Consider the following 19,411-nt stretch of genomic DNA (forward strand, 5'->3'; position numbering starts at 1 on the left):
CAAGATGGCTATAATAAAAAAAGAACAACAATAACAAGTATGGCAAGGATATGAAGAAATGGGAACCCTCATAGCTTGTCAGTGGGAACGTAAAATGTTGAAGCCACTTGAGAAACAGTTTGGCATTTCCTCAAAAATTTTAATATAAAGTTATCATATGCCCCATAATTGTACATCTAGATTTATGCCCAAGAGAAATGAAAACATGCCCACACAAAAACTTGGACATGAATGTTCATAATAGTATTATTCAAAATAGCCAACAAGTGGAAACAACCCACTTGTCCATCAAGTGATGAACTGGGAGGACAAAATGTACTCTGTCAACAGAATGATATGTCATTTAGCCATAAAAAAGAAATACTGATACATACTGCAACATGGGTGAACCTTGAAAACATTATGGGAAATGATAGTAGCTAATCTCAAAGACTATATATTGTATGATTTGATTTATATTAAATGTCGGGAACAGCTAGAGCCCGAGAGACAGAGAGTAGATTAGTGGTTTTCTAAGAGCTGGTAGAAGGGAGAATAGAGAGTGACTGTGAATGACTACAGGGTTTTTTTTTGGGGGGGTGGGGTGATGAAAATGTTCTGGAATTATATAATATTGATGGTTTCCTAAATTAATGAATACACAAAAAATACGCAATTGTACACCTTAAAGTGGTGAATTTTATAGTTTGTGAATTTATTTCATTTTTTTAAAAAAAATATCTGTTTCATAGCATTGTTGTGAAGATTAAGTGCAAGAAAGTATATAAAATGCACAGGGCCTATATTCGGTAAACACTAATTTTCATTTTTCTTTTTGAAAAAGAACTGAATGGAAAAGGTAGACTTTATTCAGATTGAGAATCGAAAATTTACATAAATAATATGCATTGTACATAACCTATATGGGAATTGAATGCAAATGTGTTAAAACTGTTTGAGAATACTTCTTACAGTGCTTATGAATCAAAAGGAAGACAATGGACTACTTTATCCACATGATCCCGACTAGTGCAGTTTGTGCTAATATGAGTGCACCAAGCTGTTTGTGCTTCTGCCCAGTGTCACCACAATAACAAGGACAGGTCATTGGCTTAGGGATACACACAGCACCCCTTCCAACAATTGAGTAAACCAATGACTGAACTGCCATTGTGATTAGTATTCTGGTTGCTATGTAGCACAACAGGTATTCACAAAATACAGAACAATCACAATTACGTCAGAGTTTCATATCATCATCAACAGAGCCACTATCTGGAGGCAAAAAATGCTTTAAATTATTAGTGCTAAATTATGTAAGCCTATAGTCTTGGATTCAGTTAGTTCAATTCCTGGGTGCAGTTAGTTCTGGTGCGCATTTAATTTTCAACAGTAGCACTGCACATTGTAAAAGTCACCTTATGTCATAACTATATACAACTAATTGTTTATGGTTCTACATTCCTGAAAGTTGTGCATGCTGCACTAAATGTTTAGTGTGTCCTTGACCAAAAAATAATGCAATATTAATTATGTTTTAATGACAAGTTGACTTCATACAAACATAGATAAATAACTTAGCTAAGCACAACAGTTTCAGGAAATCCTTGATCCCTGGGTTGCAGGATCTCTAAAGAACTTCTTTCTCAAGAATGTCATTTCAAAGAACATTCTCTAAATTCACCAAAGTTTAATGATGAAGAAATACAATAAATAAATGTTATTTAATTTGTTGGAAGGTGGTTTGGAAGTGAATGTCCAAGACTAAAATTCAGAGATCACAATCATGAAATGGTTCAAAAAGTTTTAAGTGAATTAATAAGAAAAACAAACAAACAAAAACAAGCACATCCAAATTCCTGAAACAATTTGTTTCTTCTCAGCTACAGGTTGAGCTTTAGTTATCCTATGACAGGAAGTTCACAACACTGGGAAAAGAAAGAAAAAAAGGGAGGGGTAGAAGGCAGGGAGAGAGAAAAGAGAGGAATGCGAAAAAATAAAAAGAGGGAAAAAAGAACTAAGACGAAAAGAAAAATTGTAGGGAGAAAATTTAAGGAAAGAAATGGAGGCTTTGCCTAAAACAAAACCAGCAAAGCAATAAAACAATAAATCATCATCACAGTGTGACTCTTATTTTCCAAACTGATGGCTAATGTCTGTTTGGGCAGTTTTCTAGTATATGATAAAACTTAGAAGCAATGATCGTAACCTCACTAAGATTGAATTCATCATGTCAGATAGATGTGTCTTAGGCTAAATGTATAGTATATAACTTCTCTATTCTCTAAATTACTTTTCTAAAAATCAACAAAGCCAGTTAAGTTTCATTATACATGAAACTATCGTAGACATTTGAACAAACAAGCATTTTTTGGTTGGCATTCAAAATCCTGAAAATGGAATAAGTATGGTTTAGGGGTCCTGTTAGTTTCCCACCCAAATCCCATTTACCACCTGCTGTACCCAGCTGCACCCATCCCCCAGATGCTCTGAGTGTTGGCTGACCAGGCTCACTGCTTCCCCTTTTTCCTTAAAATTTCCCTCTGCTCTGTGGAAGTCGCTGCATTCTGCATCCAGGAGGTTATCCTCCCTTTCCTCCTCCCTAACACAAGCCAGACCTCTTGCCTCAATGTGGGACCAACTCTGGATTCAGTTGAGCTCCAGAGTCACCCATAGGACCAAACTGAAGCTGGGCCCCATGGTGGCTCACGTGCCTCCTTAGCTCCTTCTCCTACCCCATCCTACTTCTCACATGTCCTTCTCTTGAGAACACTCCCTCTGTAAAGCTCTTTAGAAATGTGACCTGAGGGGTGCCTGGGTGACTCGGTTGATCCTCTGAATTTGGCTCAGGTCTTGATACCGTGTTTTGTGAGTTTCACTCCCACATCGGGCTCACTGCTGTCAGCCTGTCACGCTGTCAGCCTGAGACTGTCAGCTTCAGACTGTGAGTGCAGAGCCTGCTTCAGATCCTCTGTCCTCTTCTGTCTCTCTCTCTGCCCCTCCCTTGCTTGTGCTCTCTCTCTCTCAAAAAATAAATAAAACTTAAAAAAAGTGTGACCTGAAACAGAAGGAAAAGAATTTTCCCCTTGTAGACATTTTAGGAATAATAATTGTTTATGAAATATTATTTAAAAAAATGTATTATTCCCAGCATGTTCTTGTGAGTTTTGTTAAGTTTTGTTAAGCTTCAAGGTAGAAACTAGAGCTCAAATCATGAAATCTGAATCAGAACTAAATATACCAGCAGAAAAATTTAATTAAGTCATTTTTCCTGTATCTTAAACCTTCACCTGCCAAGCAAGAATTTCTTTCACTGTCATTAGACCTTGGTCTGGGTTTCCTCTGACTTTCTCAAGCCTGTTTGCTGGAGTAATGCCTACTCCTTGTCACTTCAGAATCCCTGAGGTTAGACGTCTTTTTTTTGGGGGGGGTCATTTTTATGTACTTTCAGAGTACATCATAACCATAATCTTCAAGTTCATCATGCTCCATAGTGATATCCTGTTCACACTGCTCGCCCTGTACACCCGGTAAATTTTCTGAAAGCAATGCAAGGGCTGTGTTTTATTCTTTATGCCCTCCCCATTACTGAGTACCTCGCAGATACTTGAGCAGTTGTTGAATGAATGCATCCTTTACGCCTATCAAATGAGTATCATACTGTACAAGTAGTGAAATTATCTGGCTTCAGCATATAAATTACTATACAGATTCTCTTGAACTACAAGTAATATACCATACTTGTTACTGACGTATGAAAAAAAGAGTCACTGTAGATGAGAAAACTTGTGACTAAACCAATAAATTAAAAAACCATGAATGTAATTTTTAGGATGTTTAACGTCAACAATAAAATGTCTAGACTATGTTGTAGTAAGTATATAAATTAAACTCAAACACATACTGATTAAGTACTTAACAGTTCACCAGCACAATCATCAATTACATGGGAAATATAGCTTGTTAATGAAAAAATCATAATATAAGATACCGTATAAATTAATGTGAAGAACACATGACACAAGCCAGTAATTTATGAAATTAATGGGTTCAATTTGAGTACATGGGCAGTAGGTTTTCCAACAAACATGATGCTAAAGAGACAAGTATAAATTTGACATATTTAGAAAATCATAAGAAAATTGGTCTGACTGCAATGGAGGGCATGTGTTAGGGAATGGGGAAGATACAATTAGATAAGAAAGTAAAGTTAGATGCATTGATGAGGTTTCTTAGGATGGCTATTTAAAGTTGGTTTGATGGGGACACCTGCGTGGCTCAGTTAGTTGAATGTCCAACTCCTGATTTTGGCTCAGGTCATGAGCTCACGGTTCATGGGTTCGAGCCCTGCTTCAGTCTCTGCTCTGACAGTGTGGAGTCTGCTTGGGATTCTCCCTATCCCTCTCTCTCTGCCCCTACTTGTGCGTACACTCTCTCTCTCAAAATAAATAAACTTAAAAAAAACAGTAAAAAAATAAGTTGACTTGCTGAACAAGGAGAAACTACAGGTTCTTCAGAAGGGAAGTGGAGTATGTATTCAGAACAAAATATTTTCAGAACAAAGCTCATGACAGTATCTAAGATGAAATGGGTATTTATTAGGTAAATCTAAATATTAGGAACCAATTAAGGTTAAAATTAGAAACTAAGGTTATAATTGGCTTAGAAATGATAGATTTAATCATGAACATAGGGTTGTATGGTGAAATTTTATATATGTAGAAGTAAATAAACTTTTATTCACAGAGCACTAGAAAATTCAATGTAGTTTATTCTGTCTATATTTAAAATTAGATCAGAAAGCAATGAGTACTCACTGTAAATCTTTTATTTTCTGAATTCACCTATTGAGGGGAAATAGAGGGTATTTATCACGAGGTCCAACTGAATTTAAGTCTTGAAAGGACCAAGAGCAATATAATAAGACCAGTATAATAAGACTCTCTCTATATTCATCATAAGATAGATATGATACATATTTTCTAAGAAAGTCTCAAGGGGGAAAAAAAAAGTCAATGTAATAAGATCTTTTAGAAGAGAGAAAATAACTCATTGGAAGCCTAAGGGGCACAGAATAAGACAAACAGAAATGGAGACCGGGGTCAGGAGCCAAGTTGAAACTGAAGAGCAATGAAGTAACGTCAGTAAATTAATCTGAAGAGGATTGGTGTGTTAATGGTAGTTGGGCATATAAGCTAGTTGAAAGGTAAAATGTGTCTTAGCTCCACATATGCAACTACAAATGTTTCTGAAAAAAAGGTGCTAAACAAGGATTTTATTTTTATTTTCTTTATTTAGAAAGCATGAGACCCTGAGGCAAAATGTTTCCAAACCTTCTCAACATCTTGACAGACTTGCATGTCTGTCAGTACATTTCCACTTACGGAATTGGCCATAGTGCTTCTAATCACTGCCGTCATAAAAATGAAACATTACCAGGAAAATATAAAATTGAAGTGAAAACTATCCATCCCAGTTACAAGAAAGGTATCATTCAAACACATAGAGGCGCCTGGGTGGCGCAGTCAGTTAAGCGTCCGACTTCAGCCAGGTCACGATCTCGCGGTCCGTGAGTTCGAGCCCCGCGTCAGGCTCTGGGCTGATGGCTCGGAGCCTGGAGCCTGTTTCTGATTCTGTGTCTCCCTCTCTCTCTGCCCCTCCCCCGTTCATGCTCTGTCTCTCTCTGTCCCAAAAATAAATAAAAAATGTTGAAAAAAAAATTAAAAAAAAACAAACAAACACATGGACATTCTTAGGAATCAGAGATTTATAATACCTAGCTACCTATTAAATACACAATTGCTTTTTTCTATGATATTCGCCCAACAGAACCAATACTTCACAAAACATGTTCAGATAAATATTATCTGAGTAAAATTAATGACGTGAAAATACCACAAGACAATTTTAATAGCTGTTTATCATGACTACCCATCTTTCAAAAAAGAGGAAACGGTATGGAGTACACTTAGGTGGTACAGTTTGGTCTTCATGACTGCCCTGTGCTGTATGAATGAAATTTGCTTACGTGTGTGTCAGCTAGGGTTCAGTTCAGGAAAATGAATAAGCTCCAGATACTTGAGGTAGACCAAAATTCAATATAGGGAATTAAAAGCTTACAAAGTAATTGGAAAGTCTAGAGATAGAGGCTCCAGGCTAGGCATCAAGAAATGTTTCCAGAACGCAGCAGAACTGACCTATTAGGGGAACTACTACTTCTGCTTCAATCAGAAAGGTGAGGAATCCAGAAGTCACTATGGAATTTATTGAGTTCAAAAACACCCAACTGGAGCTACACGTAAGGGCTCAAGAAATCACCACTGCTGCCACCGCAACAGCGTCTCACAACCCATGAAACAAGAACTTGGACGCTGGAAACTATCACACAAAATCATGTCTTCACAATCTCGCTTATTGGCAGAAAACAATGCAAGCGGCAGGAAGATGACCTTCACTTGACTTCTGCCTTCCAAATCTCAACAAGTACGTTTAATTGGCTGAACCTAATTTGCATCTGCAACCTCAATTGCCCAGAAATCTGGGGTGACTGCAGTCCAGAAACGCACACTATAAAATGGAGAATGGTTGCCAATTGGCCACATCCACAATACTGCAATTCAAAAACTTTAGAAATTTCTCATCCAAGGTCACAGAACTTGTGAGTGCTAAAGCAACAAACTTGAATTCAAAGATTTTGGCTACTTGCCCAGTGCTCTTTCCACTACATCAGTCTACAGCACTGATTACTCTCTGAAGACATTTGCCAAAGGAGACATATTTTCAAATCTTGTGCTAATTATATTTTTCACTGAAGCATTAATTCAGGCATCTGTGAATATTGTTACCTTTTAGTCTTATGTCAAATCCAGTTCTTCTTCCAAACTCAGACTTAATCTTATTTTACAGTACTTACAGTTAAACCAACACTGCAAGGGTTTAATACCTTTGAGTATTTTTCTCAGCAGGCTTGCTGCTTAATCCATTTAATGTCAGAACAACACAAACCTTCTTATTAAAATGGGGGGAAGGACATTACTAGAGACTACATTCGTGGCTTTCTTTCTGCAGGGTAAAACCTGCCAATATGGTGCTATTTGTACCTTACGTTTATTTGTGTTTTCTGCTAACCATATTAAAAAAAAAAAATTGAAAAAGGAAAGATTTGGGATGTCAAGTCCTCTTGAATTTTAATGATACATAAAAGAAAATTAGAATGAAAATTCTCTTAGAAGAGATCTTCCGGTTTGTATTTTAATATTAAAATTAAAAATACAGTATATGTAAATAAAATATTTGGATAAATGGAAGTTTTGTAGTGTATCAGTAATACCTCATTAATATCAATTAGACCACAATTTTCATGCCAAATGATGATTTTTAAAGGAACTTTGGAAACATATTTTTATATGCACATTTAATGATCTAAGCACAGAAATTCCTTAAGTAAACATTAAAAGAATATAAATTATTAGATATGTGTCTATTTAGACCTAACAATACTATATTAAAATGAAAAAAAGGAGTTAAATCTATGTTACTACATAAAAAATTCAGTTCTTGCAAAGTTAACATGTAACTCTGAGATGTTTGAGAATAAAAAGTCAAAGTTTGTACTTTACATCTTTCATCTACTTTCTGTATACAGTGAAAGCACTTTAGGAGATTCAGATTACTGTTTTTACTAATGTGCGTGTTGACTATTTTTGGTGATGGTGGTGGTGATTTGCTTCAAAAATCATGTGAAAAGTTGGTTAGAAAGCTGAGCACTCATAAAATCTTAGTTTAATATGGAAAAACAATAATAAATATTTGAAAATCCTGGTTTCTGAAGAGTTTAGATAAGGATTGTTTACATTATAATCTAGTTGGCATTTCTTTAAATACTAATGTACTCCAAAATAATTGTTTGCTCTCCATGCTCTTTTTTAGAGACACATTTACTTTATGTGATTCTTTATTGGTTCAGATAACCAGCAAGGATTCAACCCAAAGCAGGGACTGAAAGAATGTAAGAGATTTATTCAAAACTGGGAATGAATTGAATCCTTCCAATCCATTTCCATCAGGACTCCTCGCCTCTGTAAAGGCATATGGGAAGTCGATCTGTGTTCAGTCAGGAAAGCAACTCAACTTAAGTTTTTAGTTTTACAAGGGAAATTCTTCCACCCTGCCTTAGGAGGGAAGGGTGGAGAACCTGGTGTTATACAGGACACTCCACCCTTAGTTATATCCCCTTGATTAATTATGCAACCAGATCTCCATTGTCATTATCAATTTACCAATCAGGTAATAGGATACTTTTACAACACTTGGTGCAGGGTTTGATTGATAGGGTCCTAGGACCCTTACTTATCATTCTTGTTCTGCATAGTACTAATGTGAAAAGATTTAATGTGGTGTGCAAGTTAACATTTTTCCCAAAATATTTTTTTAAAAACCTGTTATTTTAACATGTAAGCCTTACAGATATAAATCCTGACTATTGATGCATTATAAAGTTTTATACAATCCAGGGAGAATATGCAAGAAAATGGATGAAGAAGAAATTTCAAATTTATAGTGTAAGAACAAGTAGAAGAATATTTGTAACATATTAGAAACTATTAGCATTTTAGTATATATAACTAATGGTAGAATGGTAGAATGAATGATTTGTAGTCAGTATAAACCAGCTAAATTCTTGAAATGCGCAACTAATAACACATATATTCCTCAGCCCACAGATGCTGCAAGATGGGGACCTAGACTTCTCGGTTTGTTCTCACACTACAGAAGTGCAGAAATTTCATGTGAGTCTTTTAAATTATCTTCCATCTGTTTCTTAGAAGATCAAGGGTTAGAGAAAGGTCTAAAGCTTTATCTTAGCAAGTGCCGTATGATTAATGTATCAGTCCTGGCTTCATCTCTCACTGACACAGTTATTAGGTTTCAAATAATTATTTTGTTTCTAAATTTTAAACTTGAGGGGAAAAGGTTATTTGCTTTTGCTATTAGTTTTTCTTTTTATTGTGAAAATTTCAACATATGGAAAAGTTGAAAGCATAATACAAATACCTATATACTTTTCACAGTGGTATATATGTTTGTACCAACATGCATATATGCGTATGTTGTGTGTATTTTTTTTTTTGCTAGATCATTCTTAGATTAAGTTACAGACACAAGGCTATTTCACACTTAAATGTGACAGCAAACATTTCCTGAGAATAAGGATCTTCTGCATTACCACCGTACAACTGTTAGTCCTGAAAATGTTTATGCCCAGGCTACAACCTACATCACAAAATCAAAATCTTTGTAAAGAAACCCTAGACATAAGTATTTTTTAAAGCTCCCAAGTGATTACAATGTACAACAGTAGAGAACCACTGTTTACAGATCTAGTAAATCCAAGTTAAACATTTTCAAGAAAGAAAACATTGTTTTTGCTTTTTAATATGCATAAGAATGTGGTAATCTTTAGCAGGTCTACATTACAGATTTTAAATCAAAATGTCACAATAATTTAAATTTCCTTATGTTTTCTGTACATGTTTAATATGATTTTTAAAAATATCTCTTTCATATAAATACATTTGATCTTCCTTTCTTCTATATGATCGTTTAAAGTGCATGAACTATGTATCGTTATGGGAATCTCAAATACATTTATCTTTAAAGTTAAATAACTTTAAACAAAAATATTTATACATGTGTAATTTAATAAATGTTTAATAAATCAGATATGAATCTTAGCATGTAAAACATAAAGCTTCTTCATAATCTATCATGTCATCAAATTTCACATTTACAAGAATAAAAGTTCCAGCAAGCAAAAGTCAAAATCTAAATGGAATACATGTTAATATTTTAAGAATGTTCTTTCATGTGTTAAAACTCTTGATGTTTCTTATAACAAAACATTAACCCCAAGTAAACAAATATAATTTTGACTAATAAATTATTCCTACATTTTATTGTAGTTGACTTGTTCATGTTAAGATTAGTATTAGCCTAAGAGATATTTCCAAAAGTTTTCAACACCTATTAATCACTTTTTATTTTTGGCTTCTGCCTATGACATTGTCATAGATTATCCAAGAAGGTAAAAAGGTATTAAGCACTTAGAAATAGCCATTAGATATTTATGTCTGATCTTTAGTGTTAGAGTCAAAGCAAGTGATGTATAAACTGATTATTTTTTAAGAAATGAATCAAACCAGTACACAGATAAATAAAATATTTTTTGCCTGGAATAGAAGTCCTAAGACCTGACTTCTAGGCTATCATAAGCAGGCCACTTTATCTCCCTGGGCCTGAAGCTTCTCATCTGTTAAAGGAAGGGTTTAGCTATGTCACAGATTCCCAGACTTTCCCAGTTCATGGTACTCTTAGTGTCTCAGTAATTTTTTTCACAACATCACAGGGTAAAAGAAATACTTTACAATTCCCATTATTAAATAGTTAGGGCCAAAATTACATATGTCTTTCTTAACCACTTTGTAGCTATTTAAAAAAATAATACACATTTTAAAAAATTTATTTCATTCTTAATAAGATGTGCACATCTATCGGCACTTTACAAATTCTCAAATCTTGGAATTGGATTAGAATCACTACCCTCATTTTCCGTTCCACCGTCATTTTCTCATGGTCCTTGTGTTTTATAACTACAACTTAACAAAACCCAGCATCACAAAGGTATGATGTCATCAAAAGGAAGAAGTACGATTTAATGTTGAAGCTCTGAACTACATGGAGCTGGTGGTTTGCATAGTGTCCAACTGATGTCATTGTGTCGGCTAAGTGAAATGGATGAATACATGTACTGTGACAGAATAGGGTTAGCGTTCAATTTAGTTATTTCCCTTTATTCTAAAACAGCTACTATTTATAATAGCATTCCTAAAACCTACTTCTTTTTCTCACAATATGTAGTAGGAAAAAGGAACACACAGACCTATAGCTGCGTCTGAAACCTTAAAAAGCCATCCCACATAAGTGAAATAAGAAGGTAACATTGCTTTGATAAGGCAGTAATGTATTCATAAACTCCTAAAGGCATTTTTTTATTATAAGAAAGAAAGAATGTTATTACATAAAAATTTCTCACAGAAAAAATTTTAAATCTTAGTGATGGCCAGAAACCACACTTTGAGAATCATGTTCAACAGTGGTCATGTTAGAAGTAGCAAGTGATAGTTTTTAGAAAGTGACAACATTTTTTTTTTTAAAGGGCATTATACTACAAAGACTGATTTCATTGACATACTAAGCAAAATTTGTCAGGGAAGTGCATGATGTCACTATTAAAATAAATCCTGAAAATCATATTATTGGTATACAAAAATCAATTGCTAAGACTGTAATATAGTATAGCATCATAGGATTTCTGGATAATGAAAATAGTCCTGAAGTCAAGCAGAAAATTAGGGTATGGAAGTAGGAGAAAAGACAGAGAATGACTGTACCAAGTAACTAACAACCTTAAAAAGGGTGGACATTTTGACAAATCAAAACCACACCGAGATACTAGGTCACATTAGAATCAGAGTGGCTAAAACTGACAACTCAGGAAACAACAGATGTTGGCGAGGATGTAGAGAAATGGGAACCCCCTTGTACTGTTGGCGGGAATGCAAATTGGTGCAGTCACTTTGAAAAGCAGTGTGGAGGTCCCTCAAAAAATTAAAAATAGAACTACCCCACAACCTAGCAATAGCACTACTAGGAATTTATCCAAAGGATACAGGAGTGCTGTTTCTAGGGGCACATGTACCCCAATGTTTATAGCAGCACTCTCAACAACAGCCAAATTATGGAAAGAACCCAAATGTCCATCAACTGATGAATGGATAAAGAAGATGTGGTTTATATATGTACATATAATGGTATACTACTGGGCAATGAGAAAGAATGAAATCTTGCATCTGTAACATTGTGGATGGAACTGGAGGGTACTACGCTAAGTGAAAAAATCAGTCAGAGAAAGACAGATGTCATATGTTTTTGCTCTATGTGGAATTTGAAAAACTTAAGACCATGGCGGAAGGGAGCGGGGAAAAATAGTTTCAAACAAAGAGGCAGGCAAACCATAAGAGACTCTTGAATATGAAGAACAAGCTGAGGGTTGGTGCGAGGGAGTGGGGGAGAGGGGAAAATGGGTGATGGGCATTGAGGAGGCCACTTGTTGGGATGAGCACCGGGTGTTGTATGTAAGCAATGAATCATGGGAATCTACTTCTGAAGCCAAGAGCACACTGTATATACTGTATGCTGGCTAACTTGACAAGAAATTATATATTGTTTTTAAAGGTGGACATTTTGTAAAACAAACAAAAAAACAAACAAAAAAACCCTAAAATTGCTTCATGGGATTTAATTCATTTCATATACTTCTTTTCTAAAAGGAGCTTCAAGTTACACAATCAATAAATTAAGTTTCAAAATGCATTTTCCACCCCAGAAGTTCCTCTGCTAGGAGGAAATTATTTGTTTACACTTTATACATTTTACATAGAATGGTGATGGACAGGAATGCAGAGATGGAGAAATAAAAGAGAAGGTCAAATAGAGACAGCAAAGTCTGTCATTTTTGGGAACTTGCTCCCTCTTTTGCCTTGAGCTGAAAGCTAGCTTTCCCTGAGGCTGGACATCTCCCAAATGGTGACTAATTATTTTCTCTCATCACACATCCAGGGTATGGGGTCTATGTCCACTTCCTTCCCTGTTGTCATTTCCCAGATCACTTTTATTTTATCAACTTGTAAAACTAAAACAAAATCATCAACCACAAAACAGACCTGGTTTCCTTTTAGGTCATGCTAGAATACCCTCCTCATCACATCTTTATCTTTCTGATCAAAAATTACCAGCTACTGCATCTCACCCATTGTCCTTTCCTCCAGCTTCTGTGGTGTAGTGCTCCTCAAACTTTATGTACACTTCAGTTATCAAAATTCAGAATTCTAATTATGACTCAAATTCTATTCAAAATTCAGATTCTGATTCTGTAGAGACACCCAAGTGAAGTCTCCATTTCTTATAATTTCCCGAGAAGCCATGGACCACCATGAAGAGTAAAGCACTAGAGGAGATTTTTCTGCCATTACCTAATCTACTATAATCCTAATTCTCCTGTTCTGCTTTGGAACTCATTCTTCCCTGCCCTTACTATTTTTAATATCTATTGTTCCTTCACTGCTCCTTGTCTTTCTTAACTGCTTAAGTAGCACCCATTAAAGTGTGCACGCTCACACACACACACACACACACACACACACACACACACACCTACCTCAATTTAACCCTTTACTCCCCACTAGCTACCATCGCAGGTCCCTCCCTTTCACAGCCAAACTTTTTTAAAAAAAGAAATTGTTAGAAAGAAAGAACTGTGTTTGCTTATGCCATTTCTTCACTCCCGATACAGAAGTGGATTGGATTCTGTATCTGCATCAATCTTACTTGCAGGTCATTAGTCCATCAACATAATGTTCACTAAAGTCACCAATGGTTGCATGTTGAGAAGCCAACAAAGACATTTTCAGTTCTCATCTTATTTGAACCTATCAACAGCATTCATTTCTGTGAACCACACCTGATATTTTTCCACATTGTTCCCTATGACATGATGGTCTTATTTTCCTGTTATCCTGTTATTTTCCTGTTTCTAGTGACTTTTTCACTTGGTTTTATAGGACCACAATCTTCTATCCAGCTATTAGATATTATATATTGAAGTTCTTTGGGACATAGTCCTTTTCCAGTATATATTTTCTAGTATATATTTGTACCGTATAAACTCCATGCTCTGTCAACCAAACACTTTTTTTTTTGAGAGAGAGAGAGAGAGTGTGTGTGCATGCATGAGCAGGGGAGAGGGGCAGAGGGAGAGAGAGAAGAGAATTGCTCTTCTCCATGCTGAGCATGGAGCCTGATGCTGGGCTGGATCCTGGGATCCTAGGACCCTGGCATCATGACCTGAGCTAAAATCAAGAGTCAGACACTCAACTGAATGAGCCACCTAGGTGCCCTTAAATGCAAATGACTTCTAAATTTATGTCTCCAGCTTACACATCTTCTTTGAATTACAAACTTGTATGTCCTATCACCTACTTGACATCTTCTCTTAGATGTATCAAAGGCACTTCAAACCTAAGAGATCCGAGCTATATTAGTGATTTCCCAAAAGTACATGCCAGTATCACACAGCCAGGTACATAGTCCAGAAAATTATTAAGTTTTTGATACATCCTCTTCTCTGTCATATATCCACTCTATCTTCTGAGGCCTCCCAAATGTCTATAGAATGTAGTCTGCTTACTTCATCTCCACCATCATCTCCATCCTAGTATCAAGGATTGTCATGTCTGGGCTGGGCTACTACAAATGATTTCCTAAGGAGTATTACTTCCATCCATTCTACTCTGCTCCTCCTTCTTTAATCTATTCTACACCCTGCAGATATGGTATTATTTTTGAAACACAAATTTCACCATTTATGCCCTGAACTTGTTTTGATCCCTTGTATCAATCAAGCTTTTTCCCACTAAAGCGATGTTGCTTGTACTGTTTCAATGGCTTGGAATGTTCTTCCCTCCTTTCTCCTAGGTAACCCTGCTTATCCTTCAGACCTCAAGTCAATTACCATTTTTTTTGTTTTTGTTTTCATTTTGTTTTTTTATTTTTATTTTTATTTTTTTATTTATTTATTTGGAAAGCCTATCTTTGCCTGCATGACTTGGTCAAATTCATTTACTAGATCACCATATTCCCATATTCCTTGACAGGCTGTTATATTTCTGGTTTTGTTCACCATTATCTTCCCAGTACTAGAACAATTCCTGACACATAGGTGTTACTCTCAAAATATCTCTTGATGAATTAATGTATGGAGAGGATAATATCAGCTGAAGAATCCCAAATGGTATGGGATTTGAGCTGGGCACTCTCTGTAATTATTGAAGAATAAGGTAGAGGGAGATGAATAGGGATATTGCAAAGAACAAAATGTAATAGCACTTTCTTTAATAATTAGGAAGGAAGTCGAAGAGGAGTTGAAGATATTTCATAGGTTGATCTAGAGAATGGTAAGGCCAATGATAAAGCAGTTTCAGCTAAATAAAATGATAAGCTCAATTTATCCATCAATGGCACTTGAGGTAAGAAACTTACCAGTTTGGAAAGGGCTTGAAGACATGTTAAAATGTAGGATAGAATATGGTGTGAGATGTCATCTAGGCATCCTGGTCTAGATGCACTTTGTTGCTGACAAGCAAATAAACTTCTCTGTGCTCACTATCTTGGTTACCAGCACAGGGTAAGAAATCATGGGCCATTTGAGTGCGCTCTCTTCTATTTTCTTATCCCTTTTTATCATCATCTATTTGTTCTTTTCTGTCCCACGGCCACTTCCTTGGACTTTCACCTGAACTATTTCAACAACTCTCTTACTACTCCCCTTGCATCCAGCCTTGTTCTCCTGTAATACAGTTTGCACTTTCCTCCCAGAGTGACTTTTCTAGGACACCACAATGTCACTTTCATGCTGCGTATCTTTAAAAGGTTTCCAATGACTACAAAATAAAATCTAGACTCTTCATCAAGGCTTTCTGATTTGATCCTAGAAGTCTTGAAGTTCTCTTCCAATGCGTCTCTCCAATCATACCAGACCACTTCTTATCTCTAAGTGCCTCCTTTCCTTCTTCGTTGTTTCCTTTCCGTCCTATCGAAATCTGGCTGGAGAGTAACAAAGTTATTCTGACTGGTAAGGAAACAACAACAACAAAAGACCAAGGAAACTCTTAGCCTTCCAGTTCAACTCAGATGTGGCCTCCTGAATGAAGCTTTCCCCTCTAGGAAAATATTTAAGAGTCCCATTGGTTATCTGCCAGCTCACCGTAACTCTTAGCCAAAAGTTAGCTGAGTCACTGTCTCTCACATAGGTGAAGTTAAGCTCACTATTTGGCATGTCTCCTTGAGCTAGTCTAGCTACAGAGTTTGGCTCTACGTAATCTGTGGTCACACCTCCCTTCTAGAGGTGTGGAAATGTTTCCACAGAATCCTCCCCTTGACCTAAAGAAGACGGCTACGCGGAGGGGGGAGGGCGTCGTTACGTTTTACGTCATCACGCGCAGGGAGGGTGGGGCCCTCAAGGGAATGTAATGAGGGGCGTGGCCAAGTGGCATAGGGCGGGGCTACAACGAGCTGGGCGGGGCCGCAGTGGAGTCGGGGCGCTTCGGCTCTTCAGCCGCTGTGCACTGAGTCCAGAGGCAACGCTGGGTGAGTCCCCTCGACGCTCGGTCCCGAAAACGTGATCAGGACCACCGGCTCAAAGCAGAGGCAGCTGCGTAGTCTAGCGGAAGCTGGTGGTACGGGAGTGCGGCCGAAGTCTGAGCTCTGCAGGCGGGAAGCACCCGGGATAGGGGAAGCCCCAGGAGCAGCGGAGCTGCGCCTCCCTTACCCGAGGGGCCGCGGCGACGGTCACGGGGCGCGGCGCCACAGCGCGCGACCCAGGCCGGTATTGCAAACAGGCTGCCCAGGCTCCTCCTCCACCCGGGCCGCCTACCTGCGGACAGCGCTACGCCGCCTCTGCCGATGTTGAAGGCACCTGCGCCGCCTTGCTCTCCGGTCTCCGCCCCTCGCCCCTCAGCGCCAGGCCCGGGCGGCGCACCTGGACGCGCGGGGGCTGCGGGAGCCAGGGTTCGGGGCGCGCGGCGTCCTCGCGAGGACGCAGGTGGAGCGGGCGCGACTTCGTGGAATCCGGCGCTGGCCGCTGCAGTCGTCCGGGTCGCTCCGGGTCCCGGGAACCTGGCCGTCTGCGCCCGCTCCTGGGGAGGAGCCGCCGCCGGCTGGGCACCATGAACAGCAGCAGCTCTCACATCACCTACGCCAGTCGCAAGCGGCGGAAGCCGGTGCAGAAAACGTGAGTGTGCAGAGCTAGTCTTCCGCGCGGAGTGTGCGCCACTGCACCCCGGTGCGGGAGGCGGCCCCACCCCGCCTCCAAATCCCCGCCGTGCAGAGATTAGGTTCATTCGCGATACAGTCCGTGGAATCGAGATTTAGAGGCCGGCCGACAGACCCAGGCCTTGGATTTTTAGTTTTTAATGATCGCGTTTAAAAAAATGCACCCCCTCCCACTTCGCGGTGCACACGCACCCTCCCGCACCCCCCCGCACCCCCACCCATCTGCACCTCTCTTTTCTGTGGTCTTAATTTGTTGACTGGTCTAGCCTGCCCAGTGGGACTGGTGGATTAATTAACACAAAACCGCCTTGAAATCCTCTTCGATTTTTAATATTCTCATTGGTTGGGTTAGAGGACGGTTATTATTTTCATCCTGGTAGGGCCAGATGTTTTAAAGAGCTAAACACGTGCCGTCTGCAAAAAAGGGTCTGAGTTCCTCTGAAGGTATTTTTTGGTCTCTGCAACCGGCTTTCTCTTAGCTCTTATTTACTTATTTGGCAGTAATTTTATAGCGCTCAACGTGATCATATCGGTAAAATGTATATACAGGGGAGCAGGGATGAATTGAGTGTAGTGGACAGGATACAGCGGGGGATTTGTATTTTCAGCCACCCTTTTGGGGAGTTTTCTTACCACTTTTGAAGTGATTTTAGGGTCTGTAAAGTGAAAGATTTGAAGCTGGAATTACTGAAACACGTTTGCATTCTTAGCATTTTTCTCTTTTTCCCCTCCTTCGAAGTTTTATCGATTCTAATAGATTAATTAGAAACTTAGATATTTGTTTTGGTGATATATATTTGTGTGAGATGGTAAAAACATTAAAATAATGTTTCAGAAAAAAAATTAATGCTTGACACAGATTGCTGAGATCGTTATATTCACGTGTTTATTACTAATTTGATCTTTGAGCTACTTAACGTTTTTTCAAATCTTCATAAACCATTTTAAGAACAGAAACGTTTACTCAGAACAAGTCAGAAGTGTGCACTTTGCTTAAAACTCAGTTTAGATCACTAATCCAGATCAGAAAAATCACAATTCAGAATTTGTGTTTGGAACCAGTAACAGGTTTAAAATTTTCATTATTCTGAAGTTTTAATTTCCTTTTAGAACTTCAATTATAGTTCTTCAGGTCTAGACTTGGCCTTAAGAGGAGATACTAACCTATAAGTAGACTGATTAAAATTTGGAAGTCTTACCCTGCAGTGTGGCTGGCATTAGGAATACTGCCTAGTCAGCAGTTTTCTGCCTTGCCAATTCTGTGGCATTGGCTTAAAATACTTATATTTTATAAAGGAGTTCCTTATATAAAAATGTATTTGTCTAACTCGGCCTTGTGTTTGGTGGTTATTTAAAATAACCAGAGGCATCCCAAATGCCTCTTCTATGTATTTGTTAATACAGTAGTATACTTAGCCTAATATAAAGGCAGTATCATGGATTTTATGTGTATGGTCAGAAAACTTGAAGATCTCCGTGATGAATTTTTAGGTTTTAATCATTGTCGTAACAAAGCATCTAGATGACTTTTTTTTTTTTTTTAAATCAAAAGCCTTGATGTTGTATTCATTATAAAGTTTAACATCTTTTGCTTTTAGTTAGCATTTTATTTATGTAAGATCTATCTTTCGTTGTTTTATTTTAGCGTTTTAATGTACTTCAGAAAACTTGTAAATACATTTGTATTTAACAATCTCTTGTAATACAGTATAACTAAAGCATTTTCCACGTTCATTTTCATTTTGTTTTATTATAGATTTTATCAGATCTTTATTGAGCACTTTGTGTTGCTTGTAGTCATATAAATGCCTTAACATGTCACCATATCGCTCCCTTAAGGAAAGCCTAGTGCTGGCATTTGCAGAATCACGTGAAATTGATTATAAGTTGTTTTTACCTGAATGAAAAACGGATTACTTTATAATGCAGTTAGTCAAGGTTTATTTTAGGAATGTGGCCATTAAACCTAATGCTACGTTTAACATGCATTTAAATTACTAGTTTTTAGCTAATGAGGTCTAAAATATGCCAGCATTATCAGAAAAAACACTAGTCTGAGCTGAAAATGGTATTTAACTTTGATCCCTTAAGTGAGAGTCATTTTATTTTACTTAAAGAAAAAAAAACATATGTTGTATCATAATTATAGGACTGTTAACAATACAGTCAACTTAATATCCAGTTTCATAAAATTTTATAATCAAGTATGTGACAACTTTAATCTGAAGCTCTTCCAGTGCCTCTTCAATTGACTGTATTAAACAAGATAATCTCCCCCTAGTGGCAAGTCTAACATTGAAAATTATCTAATTGGCACCAAATACAACTTAAATGTGTTAAATTTAATCCCACTAAAGTATCTTGTACATAGTAGATGCTCAGTAAATGTTTCCCTTCTTTTTGCAATAATTAAGTTAGGAAATTAAAGGATCCTAACCAACCTTGCACCAGACCCATGTTCCTAAAGGAAATTTCCAAAGATACC

At 37.4% G+C, this 19,411-nt stretch overlaps 1 protein-coding gene and 1 long non-coding RNA gene across 2 annotated transcripts in view; both read left to right on the forward strand.

Moving 5' to 3' along the window:
* LOC109497476 overlaps positions 1-8,887 on the forward strand; it is a 48,092-nt gene extending 39,205 nt beyond the window's left edge. Inside the window, exon 4 of the long non-coding RNA XR_006594252.1 lies at positions 8,696-8,887. This is a non-coding gene — a long non-coding RNA (uncharacterized LOC109497476). The remainder of the gene's footprint in view (positions 1-8,695) is intronic.
* Positions 8,888-16,556: 7,669 nt separating this feature from the next.
* Positions 16,557-19,411, forward strand: part of AHR (aryl hydrocarbon receptor) — a 53,735-nt gene continuing 50,880 nt past the window's right edge. The window contains exon 1 of the mRNA XM_011280419.4: positions 16,557-16,885. Coding sequence (XP_011278721.2) covers positions 16,821-16,885 — 65 coding nt within the window. The 5' untranslated portion in view covers positions 16,557-16,820. The remainder of the gene's footprint in view (positions 16,886-19,411) is intronic.

Source organism: Felis catus, chromosome A2 (assembly GCF_018350175.1).
Source record: "Felis catus isolate Fca126 chromosome A2, F.catus_Fca126_mat1.0, whole genome shotgun sequence".
Lineage (NCBI taxonomy): Eukaryota > Metazoa > Chordata > Mammalia > Carnivora > Felidae > Felis > Felis catus.